Source organism: Hypanus sabinus, chromosome 21, assembly GCF_030144855.1.
Source record: "Hypanus sabinus isolate sHypSab1 chromosome 21, sHypSab1.hap1, whole genome shotgun sequence".
Lineage (NCBI taxonomy): Eukaryota > Metazoa > Chordata > Chondrichthyes > Myliobatiformes > Dasyatidae > Hypanus > Hypanus sabinus.
In genome coordinates, this window is record NC_082726.1 from 30106633 (window position 1) to 30119242 (window position 12610).

The 12610-nt window shown below is 49.1% G+C and overlaps 1 protein-coding gene across 1 annotated transcript in view; it reads right to left on the reverse strand.

The window, feature by feature from the left end:
* The window catches only part of nfkb2 (nuclear factor of kappa light polypeptide gene enhancer in B-cells 2 (p49/p100)), a 76014-nt gene that overhangs the window by 10462 nt on the left and 52942 nt on the right, over positions 1-12610 (reverse strand). Inside the window, exons 13-18 of the mRNA XM_059946208.1 lie at positions 12392-12595; positions 11601-11742; positions 8175-8289; positions 6233-6443; positions 3866-4032; positions 2213-2315 (exon numbers count right to left, since the gene is read on the reverse strand). Coding sequence (XP_059802191.1) covers positions 2213-2315; positions 3866-4032; positions 6233-6443; positions 8175-8289; positions 11601-11742; positions 12392-12595 — 942 coding nt within the window. The remainder of the gene's footprint in view (positions 1-2212; positions 2316-3865; positions 4033-6232; positions 6444-8174; positions 8290-11600; positions 11743-12391; positions 12596-12610) is intronic.

Sequence of the window (12610 nt, forward strand, 5' to 3'; positions counted from 1 at the left end):
CTGTTCTTCGCCTCCAAGTGCATGGATAGCTTCGACTGGGAGTAGGGTACACATTTCTGAACTTCATTCCAATTGACGGGGCAGATGCCTCAGGCCAAACATTAATGACTAAACACAAGGTTCTGCAGATGTTGGAAATGCAGATTCACACACAGATAATGCTGGAGGAACCATGGAGCGGAATAAACAGTCAACACTTTGGGCTTAATCAGGATAGGAATGGACGGGGCGGACACCAGAATAAGATGGGTGGAGGGGGAGTACAAGCTGGCAGGTGATAGGTATTGGGGAGAGAGATGGGTAGGGGGATGAAGTAAGAACCTGGGAGATGATGGGTGGAAAAGGTGAAGGGCAGAAGGAGAAATCTGACAGGAGAGGACAGGACCATAGAGGGAAGGCAACGAGGGGGTGGTATGGGCAGGTGAAGAGAATGGCTGAGAAAGAACGAGAATGGGGAATGAAAAAAACAGGGAGAGGAGGGGGGGAAGAGGGGAGAGAGAAGAGGGAGGAGGGAGGAGGAAAGGGAGGGAGGAGGAAAGGGAGGGAGAACACAAACTGGATGTTGGAGAAATTCATGTTCACGCCATCAGGTTGGAGGCTACCCAGGCAGATAAGAGGTGCTGCTCTTCAAAGTGAAGTTTGGCCTCATCATGACAGTAGAAGAGGGCTTATAGTCCTGCTCCTTCTCCCACCCTTATTTTGGCTTTTGCCCCCTTCCTTTCCAGCGCTGATAAAAAGTCATGACATGAAACATCAACTATTCACTCTCTCCACAGATGCTGCCTCACTTGTTGAGTCATCAGCTTACCGAGACATTTGACAAGGAACCCCATGGTAGGCTGGTTTAGAAGGTACGGCACAGTTGGGATCCAAGGCTGGCTGATTAATTGCATCCAAAACCGGCTTGGTGACAGAGGCAGAGGATTGTGATAGAAAGATGCTTTACTGATTGAAAGTGTGTGACCTGTGGTGTACTACACGGATCAGAGCTGCGACCCTTGTTGTCCACGATCTATTTTAATGACTTGGAGGTGGACACCGAAGGCTTGATCAGGAAGCACATGGATGACACAAAGTTAGTAGTGTTGATTTTAAGGAAGGTCGTGAAAGGACATAGATCAGGTGGAAAGTTGGGCAGAGTGTTGTCAGATGGAACTTAATCCTGATGAATTGATACATTTTAGGAAGTTGACCAGGGATTGGATATATACAATAAATGGTGGAGCACTAAGGAATGTTATTGAGGAGAGAGCCCTGGGGTTCAAGTGCACAGCTCACTGAGTGTTGTATGTGGTTTGGTCACTCACAATACGAAGGACAGTGTGTGGCACAGATTCTGCAGGGTGCTCATCAGGATATTCCCTGGATTGGAGGACATCCATTATGGGGAGAAGATGGATCGGCTGGGCTGATATTCTCTGGCATGAAGGAGACTAATAGGGGTTTCTCATATCGTGAGCCGTAGATAGGGTAGAGTCAGAATCTTTTCTCTCCATTGGTAGGGATGAAAACAAAAGATTTTACGTTGAAGGTGAGAGGAAGGAGATTTAAAGGGCTTGGAAGACCTTTAAATAAGACCTTTGATATCTGGAACTTGCTGCATTTAGACAAGCGGGGCACAGAATGTAATAGAGCAAGTGGGATCAGATGTGCAGAATGGTCAGTATGGCGATGATGGGCTGAAGAACCCATTTCAGCACTGGACAACCGGGTGATACAGTTAAGGGAATAACCAGAGCCCTGTGTGAGTAGTGAAAACACCAGATCGGAAGCCTATCACCACCATTTGATAATGAAAAGAAACCATTTCCACTCCCAGGTGGCAAAGTAAGAGCTTAATACTTCATGTTAAATAGTCTTGATTTTGAACAGGGAGATGTTTTTCAGTTAGGGACTGGGACAGAGGATTTATCATCAACAGGGCAGGAGAAATCTCACTGAAGGCTTTTAGCTCAGAACCTTTGGGCAATCCCCACATTTTATTGAAAGAGCCAATAATTATTCACAGAAAAGGACAAGGCCTGTGAGATAACATTACAGTGATCCAGCAGAGGGCAGACAGAGCAGCCAACAACAGGAAACCTTGAACAACGAAAGTCTCAGTGCAGTTTCCATCAAGACAGAAAGATACTGAATGTCAGGTGGTGACAAACTTGTGATTCAATACAACCCCACAAAGCTACAGCCACAGGAACAGAAATGACCAACAAACCTGCGCCGAGGAGCATCGCCGTCAACTCCGGGAAGCTGTAGCCAGCCGCCAGGTGCAGCGCAGTGTTCCCCTGAAACGTTGGCCGGTCCACTTCCACGCCAGCCTGCGAACAGCAACAATGGCACATCAGGAGCACACATCTACACTGGGTGCTACAAGCAGGCCAGATTGAGCTCATAGCCTTAAACCCAGCCGATCACCAGTAACGCCTCGCGTGAGTGAGACACACAGGGTACCACAGCAGTGAAGCCAGGGCCAACAAATCAAATCATGGAGCTCAAAGTTCATGAGAACAATTATGGAATTTGAAACTTTAAAAGTCTGACAGGGGGGTGGCAATGAAACAACACATCTGACTACATAATGTGTTAACACAGTCCCCATAGTTAGCTTTGAGCATTGACTTCAACACCCAGGTCAGAAATAGCAAGGTTCAGGAAACCCACCTGCTAGAGATGAAGTCCAAGTTCGAGTTCAATTGTCACTCAACCATACTTGAATACCCATGAATACCGCCAGAGAAACCAAAGTTCCTCCGGGGTCAAGGTGCAAAACAGCACCAACAGTCACACACAGCACACAAGAAAGCAGTAAACATACAGCTATACTTCCTTTAGAGAAGCAACAGATGGCAGAGCACGTAGATACATTGCAGATAAGATTCACAGTCCCAGAAATGTTACAGCATTGAAGATGACCATTTTCCTCTGCCACATTCCCATCATTTGGACAGGGTCATGGATAAGAAGGTTTTATGGGATGTGGGCCAAATGCAAGCAGCTTAGATGGGAATCTTGGTCAGCACGGATGAAACTGGCCAAGGACCTGCTGACAGATTTCCATGGAGTTGAGCAGTTAAATGGCCACTGTTGGCTGCTCACACAGTGCACAGGTGAGAAGTTGAATCTGCGGAGAGTTGAATTGAACGCAGGGAGGGTACAGCAGGATCAGTGGAAGCAGGTGGTTGATACTCAGAACAGGCTTGGTGGGCTGAAGGGACAGTCCCCTGCAAACAACTGAGCCCATTTACAGAGTGTTCAGGTGCCCAGTCTCCAGAGAGTCCCTGCAGGAGCAGGGCTGACCCAGATTCCCATCCCAGCCGCTCCCACTTACCCACATCCCTCGATCCCACAGAGACCATATCCCTTAGCCAGCACCTTCAAAAAAAAATTGGACAGACTGAAAAGCAGGGAAACAGAGGAAAATGGTACCGATGGCATTTCTTCACAAGGAATGGGCATGCATTCAATGGGCCAAATAGCCTCTGCCTATGCCAGAAGATTTAATGATTGTAATAATTCTTGTTTAGATTGGGCTCCTCTCCTGCACTGTACACTTCTGCTCATAACAACATAGCTGCACATGAAGGATTTGTTCCCCAGTAAATGAGCCATACTTCAGAAAGTTTCCTCTTATAAGCACATGTACAGATGGAACCAGACACTCCGATGTGGCCAACTGCTGTGCTGACGAATATGGGGTGCATCTGGGGGACATTATTACCAGTGCCTTTCCCACCAATGCCAGTCTTGATGTGGTGAGTCAGGGAATATGAAACGCACCAAGCTTCGGTGCAAGTGGGGGGGAGGGTAGGTAGGTTGGGAGAACCAGGACCCATTAGCAACCCAGGAGACCCTCACAAAGTGACCTTACATGTACAAGGTGTCCAACCATCTTGAGGCTCCGAATCTCCACGGCCAGGTGCAGCGGAGATCGCCCACTTTTTTGCTCGGCCACGTTTAGCTCTGCACCGTTGCTCAGCAGAAGATCCACCATATTCTCATCCAGCGCTTTCACTGCCAGGTGTACAGGGTACAATCCTGAGGGAAAAGGCACACGAGGAGATTCAGAGTGAGGCTGTCAACCCACATGTGCATCAACTTACAATTTTCACCTCAGATCCCTTTCAAAGCAAAGGCTCTGGCCGCCAGTTTCCAATCCTCTCTAAGGAGGACAGAACAAATACAGGCCTGATGCTGGTGGTGGTCAGTTACTGGAGAACATTCTGAGGAGCAGCACAAGCGGGGAACAAAGATGTGACATATTTTTTGCTCAGGAGTGATGACGTGATACTCAAATGCTGTACACACAGAGTCAGTGCCTTCAAAAAGGAATACATAGATTAGAAAGCAGTTTGGAGATAGCATGAAGTTGTCCAGCTGACCAACAATTGAGGCACAAGTAATGTGCTGGAGGAGCTCAGCAGGTCGAAAAGCATCTGTGTGAGGGGTGTGGAGGATGGGGAGGAGGGAATGCTGGTACTTGTAGTTGAAACCCTACACCAGGACTGAGCGGAGAAGAGATGTAGTGAAGGGCAAGACAGGGGCCAGTAGGTGATGGGCAGATGAAGGAGGGGCAGAGGGGGAGGTAGCTGCTGTGCATGTTGAGGGCAAACACAGTGAGTGGAGTCTGATTGATAAGGAAGCTGATAATGGGATCCATTCGGAGAGAGGTGAAGGCCGTTGGAACCTGATAAAGAAGGTATATGGGACAGGGGTAAAGTAAGTTGCTGGTAGGTGGATAAAACCAGGAGTAGGGTGTGTCAGGGGAAAATTTGATGGAAGATGGAACACAAATAGGAAGACTGGAAATAGATCGGAAGGAGAGCGAGAGAGAATATCTGAAATAAGAAAACTCACTGTACCATTGCATTGTAGATTCTACAGGATGAATAGAAGGTGTCAATTTGTATTGGGCTTCATCGTGGCAGTAAAGGCTGTGGGTGGACAGGTCTGTTTGGTTACGGGAGGTCAAATGGCATGCAACTGGGAGCTTGGAAATGGTCACCTACAGACACAGAGTGGTGTGCAAAAGAGTTGCCCAGTCTGAGCCTGGTTTCACTGACGTAGAGGTGGTCACACTTGGAGCACCAAATGCAATAGGTGAAGTTGGAAGAGGTGAGCATGGATCTCTGCCTCACCTGGAGGGCCATTTAGACCCCCAGATGGTGATGAGGGAAGGAAGTGGACCGGGGTGGGGGTACATCGAGAAAGGAGTTCCAGCTCCTGTGATTGCAGGGAAAAGTGTCTCCCAACAACTCAGCTCTTTGGAAGTAATAAGGACGGTTGATAAAGGAGTTGAGCAAAACCGCTGACACCTGTGAACAGGCAGACTGATCAAAGTGGGGTCCAAGAGACTGGGGAATGACTGGAGAAAATAGGCTGTGGGTGAACACAAACAAACACAGGAACAGAGCAACAAGCCCTTCGGCCCACAATGGGTGGGGGCGGGCGGGGGAGAGGTGGTTTGTCAGCGTGGCCTGCTTCACCTGCTGAAGAGCCGCGGGAAAGGCCGATTGAGAACACGGGCTCACCCATTTGTAACAGGCAGTTGCTTCTCCGCAGAAATGATCAGTTTTTGTAACTTTGCTGGTGGCGTAGCAGTGCAGCGGGTAGTACCCCACAGCTCTGGCAGCCAAGGTTCAATCCTCACCTTGGGCACTGTCTGTGTGGAGGTTGAACGTTCTCCCCGTGGGCTTGCACTGGGTGCTCAGGTCCCACCCACATTGCCAGGACGTGCAGGTTGGTTTTGGGTTAACTGGTCCCTGTGCAGATGGGTGGTAGGAGGAAGGAACAAGGCTTGGTGCTAATGGAAATGTGAGAGCAAACAGGTTTCAGGGAAACAGGGGAGTGCTCAGAACAGGCAGAGACCAGAAAACCATTTGGCCCATCAATATTAGTAATTATCCACATTTCCTTCTAATAACTTGTGGAGGGGGTGTCATTTAATGAAGATGATTTCTGATCTACAAGGAGTCCCAGATTATAGGGAATGAGAGGGAAAGTGAAAATCAGGGGAGCTGTGGTGGAGCAGGCTGCCTTCTGGCCTTGCCCAGGATGGGCTATGATTCAATCACTTCTTAACAATGGGGGTTAACATCATAACAGGTAGATTGCTGGGAATAACACTACAGTATATTAAACCAAACGTGAACAGATGGGATGGCTTGCTGAGCAACATGGTTGGCATGGCCTAGTTGGGCCGAATGGCCTGTTTCTGTGGTGCCAGTCCATTACCTACCGTCACAGTCTGGCAGCTTAATGAGCTTGTTGAGCACTTGAGGTTTCAGTTGTTGCACCAATAACTGCACCATCTGTTTATCCTTCCTATGCAGAGCAAGGTGGAGAATGGAGTTCCCATGGCGATCCAAAATCGCAGCATCGGCCCCAGCAGTCAGCAGCAGCTCGACCATCTTGTACTGCTGGGTGATCACTCCGAGGTGGAGCGGAGTCTGAGACACAGGAAAAGCAGTCACATAACAACTCGCGCTACTCTGCATACGGTTACTCTAAAACCCAGTTATCCTGAGCTGTCTCAGACATCATTGGTCCCAATAATGGTCTCCATAGGTCTGAGCATAAAATCTAACAAACCTGCCTCCAGGAAGCAGAGGTGTGAGTGGCAAAACCCACCCAACCGGGCTTTCATACTTCCGCAAAACAGACAAATAGCGAGATTAAAATAAAAAGCGCGTTTGGTGCCTTTGTGTGGAAAGAGTGAGGAGGCCATGTGCTCTTTGGATTTGAGAATCTGAATGAAATCAAGGAGCAAAGGGATGTGGAAGAGGCAACACCATCTGCTGTTCATGTGGCACTTGTCATTGCTGGGCAAAATGATGCCAACACAGAGGTGGCAAACTTATGGCACACATGTCCAGGGTGGCACACGTTTGGTGGCACATGGAACGCAGTGACACCCCGTTTCTTTCAATACCACCCATAATAATAAAACAATATATGCCAATACTGATTATATAGAGCATTGAGATGTTTTCACTGGAAGTGTCTCACGTCAGCTTGGTGCCAGCTAGGTGGTTGACAGAGCTCATGACACTGCATGATACTTCTGAAAAACTCACAGACCTGGTGTAGACATCAGCATTTTGGATAGTACACAATTACAGTATTGGTAATACTTAGAAATGACCTTATTTTTCAATTGTCTATTTAAAGATTAATATGACTAACTTTTGAACAGGTTTTTGAAGGGCTTCATTTATTTCAGAGTCTGTTATACTTTTACTAATAGTAAAGCAATGAAAGTACATAAACCTGCAACAGGATGCATCCCTTACCCATAAAATCTATAATTGTTACTAATTCATTAACCAATGATAATTTCCATTCAAAATTACCACGGCAAGCGAGAGAATATATTTTAGAAAATTATTACCAATTTGGACACAAACTCTGAGAAATGTTCACCTCCCCTGCCAAAGAACAAGAGTACCTAAGGAAATGGACCAGCAAACCACACACCATGCAAGGACAGATAAGCAACTCTGCAGTCCATGCTTGCAAGGGGCAACTTTCGAAAAGAAAGGAGGCAGCATTCAGTGAGCAGGGGCTGGCTGATCACAGAGATTGGAGAGGTGAGCACACATGTGATCTGAAATCAAGACTGAGATTTCTGGGGCGTTTTCCCCAAGAGCCAGCCTAGGCCAGAAGCCCTGGGGGAGGGTATGGGAATCTCAGCACAGAGCGACAATGGTCCTATATTGTCAGCAAGCAGATGGAGGAGGGGGGCTGTGAAATGTTAGATTGCCATAGTAATGCAAGTTTGCAGGAAGGTTTTAGCAGCTGGTGAGCCGAGGGAAGAGCAGATAGTGAAAACAGGTGAAATCACATCCTTGTCTCCCCACATCTCCCTTTGTCTCCATTCTGAATACACTTGGGGTTGAAGCCTCCAGAACCGAACATAGGAGAATTCCAAAGATTCTCCAGCTCCAGGTAAAGAAATAACCTCTCACTCTGTCTTGGAGGGCTGAGACTGTGAGTCTTGGGTGCAGACATCCAGACTGCCAAGGCCCAGGAATGTGCACGGTTCAATGAACGCAGGAGACTGGTAACATGAAGCAGGAAGGGCAGGAAGAGGCAGAACTGGACAGTAATTGCCATTTCAGGGAGAGGCGTCCTTGCAGCATGGCACACAGTTAGACGATGCAGCACCGAGGGAGACTGACCTGCCGCAGGTGGTTAGGGACGTTGATGATGTTCTGCCACGGGATGCTGACGATGACCTGCAGTAACTGTTGAGCCACCAATGGCTGCTGATGGATGACGGCCAGGTGCAGGGACCTGTGAATAGAGTGCCCTTTACAAGAACCATCTTAAGGTGCTGTGCAACAGCAGCCCCTACCCCCACACCGCCAGCTCCCCACCCACAGGACAGGAGAGATCTCGCACCACCCCTTCCCCAACCAGCAACTGAGGCTCCTCCATCAATGTGTCCTCAACCATACCCAGACCCGCCTTTCTCTGTGTGAGCTGCTGGCGGCAGCCTCACAGAGTGCACTCTGAATTATTCCACCTTCCCAACATGCTAGAGACACACTCCACCTGGGGCTGAGCACTGGGGAGAGGGAACTTTGCAACACCAAACAATTCCCCCCTCGGAAAATGGAGGCCAGATACCATGCCAACAATCAGCTAACTCAGACCAGATTGGATTATCACAGAGACACACTTTCTCCTACCCCTCTGGGTACCAGTAGTCCCAACCTGGGGTTCACAGACCCCTTGGTCAATAGAAGGGGTCCATGGCATAAAAAAGTTAGGGAAGCCCTATTGACTCTCTGCAGACGTGATTTAACTTCTCGAAGTCCAGGTCGCAGTCAGAGAATCGTTCAGCATAGTAACATATCTCTCAACCCAGCATGTCCATGTCAACTTTTCTGTTCATCTACACTAGTCCCATTTATCTGCATAGGGCCCTATCCCTCTCTGACTTGCCTACTGAAACATCTGTCTAAATGCCTCTTAAACACTATTATATCTGATTCTGCAATCTTCCTTGGTATTGCGGTCCAAATACACTCGGTGTAAAACTTACCCTCAAGTCCCTTTTAAAACTCCTTCCTCCATCCTAAGGGCAAGATCCTCTAGTTTTTGATAGCCCTGCCAATGGGAAGAGATAGACTATCTAGCCTTTCTATGCCTCTTGTCACTTTATGTCCTTCAATCCAGGCAGCAATCGGGTGAATCTCCTCTGCACTCCCTTCTTGCTGCAGTGTGGTGATCAGAACAGTATCCAAGTCTCCAGATTCAGCCCAGTTCCGTTTGTTTGGTAATCCCACCGGTTCGGCTGTAGCTCACTCGTTAGTCTGAAGAGTGGGCAGTGGATTCAGAGTGAGTGGAATGAGTGTCTGCAGCTGGGATCAGGATCCATAAGAGCAGGAGGTGGACACATGGAACCGTACTACACAGAAGGCCTTTCAGCACACAATGTCTGTTCCAACTAGGATGCCAAATTAAATCAATCCCAACAGTCTGCACATGGTCCACATCCCCTTCATTCCCTGCCTGTTTATGTTCCTCTGAAACACTGCCATCATGTCCGCTTCCTCTCTGTGCAAATAAAATTCTCACACATCTCCTTTAAACTCCCCCCTGACCTTGAAGCTATGCCCTTATATTTGACTCTTCACCAAAAGAAAAGGATTTACCCTAAACCTACTTCTCACAATTTTATACTCTTCTATTAGTTTGATTCTCAGCTCCAGAGAAGCCAATTTTGTCCAACCTCTATTGTTAACACTCTCTAATCCAGACAACATCCCGGTGAACCTCGTCTGCACTCTCCCCGGAGCCTCCACATCCCGGTGAACCTCGTCTGCACTCTCTCCGGAGCCTCCACATCCCAGTGAACCTCATCTGCACTCTCTCCGGAGCCTCCACATCCCAGTGAACCTCATCTGCACTCTCTCCGGAGCCTCCACATCCCAGTGAACCTCGTCTGCACTCTCTCCAGAGCCTCCACATCCCAGTGAACCTCGTCTGCACTCTCTCCGGAGCCTCCATATCCCAGTGAACCTCGTCTGCACCCTCTCCGGAGCCTCCACATCCCAGTGAACCTCGTCTGCACTCTCTCCGGAGCCTCCACATCCCAGTGAACCTCGTCTGCACTCTCTCCGGAGCCTCCACATCCCAGTGAACCTCGTCTGCACTCTCTCCGGAGCCTCCACATCCCAGTGAACCTCGTCTGCACTCTCTCCAGAGCCTCCACATCCCAGTGAACCTCGTCTGCACTCTCTCCGGAGCCTCCATATCCCAGTGAACCTCGTCTGCACTCTCTCCGGAGCCTCCACATCCCGGTGAACCTTGTCTGCACTCTCTCCAGAGCCTCCACATCCCAGTGAACCTCGTCTGCACTCTCCCCGGAGCCTCCACATCCCAGTGAACCTCGTCTGCACTCTCTCCGGAGCCTCCACATTCCGGTGAACCTCGTCTGCACTCTCTCCGGAGCCTCCACATCCCGGTGAACCTCGTCTGCACTCTCTCCGGAGCCTCCACATCCTGGTGAACCTCGTCTGCACTCTCTCCAGAGCCTCCACATCCCAGTGTACCTCGTCTGCACTCTCTCCGAAGCCTCCATATCCCAGTGAACCTCGTCTGCACTCTCTCCGGAGCCTCCACATCTCAGTGAACCTCGTCTGCACTCTCTCCGGAGCCTCCACATCCCAGTGAACCTCGTCTGCACTCTCTCCGGAGCCTCCACATCCTGGTGAACCTCGTCTGCACTCTCTCCGGAGCCTCCACATCCCGGTGAACCTCGTCTGCACTCTCTCCGGAGCCTCCACATCCCAGTGAACCTCGTCTGCACTCTCTCCGGAGCCTCCACATCCCAGTGAACCTCATCTGCACTCTCTCCGGAGCCTCCACATCCCACTGAACCTCGTCTGCACTCTCTCCGGAGCCTCCACATCCTGGTGAACCTCGTCTGCACTCTCTCCGGAGCCTCCACATCCCAGTGAACCTCGTCTGCACTCTCTCCGGAGCCTCCATATCCCAGTGAACCTCGTCTGCACTCTCTCTGGAGCCTCCACATCCCACTGAACCTCGTCTGCACTCTCTCTGGAGCCTTGACATTCTTCTGAGTGAGCTAAACACAAGACTCCAAAATTGGGACAACCAAAATGTTTCTGTACAGCTGCAACATGATGCAACATCTTTTATACTCAGGACCTCGACCAATAAAGGCCAGCATGTCATACGTTTTCTTTACCCATCTATCCACTTCTGGTGCCATTTTATGGGAGCAATGGACCCCAGGACCCCTCTGTACAATGATGCTCACAATGGACCTGCTCCACTGTATGACATAGGTTGATCTGCAATTGGAACTGGATCTGGAATGTTTGTGTATGTCCCACTGCTTTTAAACTTACCGGGATGACTGGAACATTTATTACATCAGTGTGTAACATGCAGGGAAAAGGTGAAAAGAAAATATATTGAGATATTACCAGAAATAATATCCCATAGCTCAGAGAATCCAATGATATGGTGCTATGCCAAAGTCCGGATGATGGGAGTTGTTTTGCAGCCAGATTACTGGAAAGGCATTACCACGGTTAAGGAACACCAATTCTCTACAAAGCAATGCTTACGTGTCTCCATTTTCATCCTGAATAGCAGTCAGATGTCTCTGCACGGCCAGCAGCATGCGCACATCTGCCGTGATGGCGTAGTCTAGTAAAGCACGGGCCGTCCTCTCAGTGATCTGCAGAGCCTTCAGACCAAACAACTGCTCTGCAAGGCGAGGGAAGAGTGAGTGAGCAAAGCTGTCAGACACTGGGCTAACAAGAGGGGGATCTGGAGTTCCAGTTGCAGTTTACAGTTTGCAGATTATACTCTGTAATCGTCAGGAACCACCGTCCCTTCCACCTTAGGTCTAGGGAAGGGCCGTATGAAGCAGCTGAAGATGGTCGGTTTCAGGGCATTGCACGAGCCTGAGATGATTGATTTCCAACCACAGTCTTGCTTTGAGTTTGGTGCGACTCCCAGCCTAGGCAGGGTTTCCCCAGTGCCCACTGAGGAGACTCGTTTGAGGCCACAGGGGCCCGTATGTTAATGGCAGTCACAGGTTTTATCCGATGTACCGTTTAGCTTTGAAGTTCTATGTTCAGTCAATAGAATACCAAATCCCACCTCATTCACATTAAGGTATTTTCATATTAATTCCTTACTTTGCAAAAATTACCTTCATGCTGACGGAGGTGGAATCTTTATTCATTCCACAACCTCACTATGTACATCCCTGAAGCCATTATCAACAAAGCTCTGTGGCTCGCTGATTAACACACTGGAATATCTGAGATTTGGAACCACCTTTCTCACACCCGACATCTTATCCACGGTTACCACACTACTGTGGCTCTCCTGAACTCTGGTCACCTACCGGAGTGAGAGAGAGGGGCCTGCTGGTCACTGCGCTGCTGGACTTCCTGTGGGCCTCTGTCGGAAACCTCCATTGACTGGGATGAAGGATCCTGTTCCACGGCGAGCTCCATTCCTCCCTGTGCTCCCCCCGTGTGCTGCATCCCCTGCTGGTTTACCCAGAGTGAGCCTCCAAAATTATTCGAGTAGTTTAAAAAGTTGAAACCTGAAAGGAAACAAC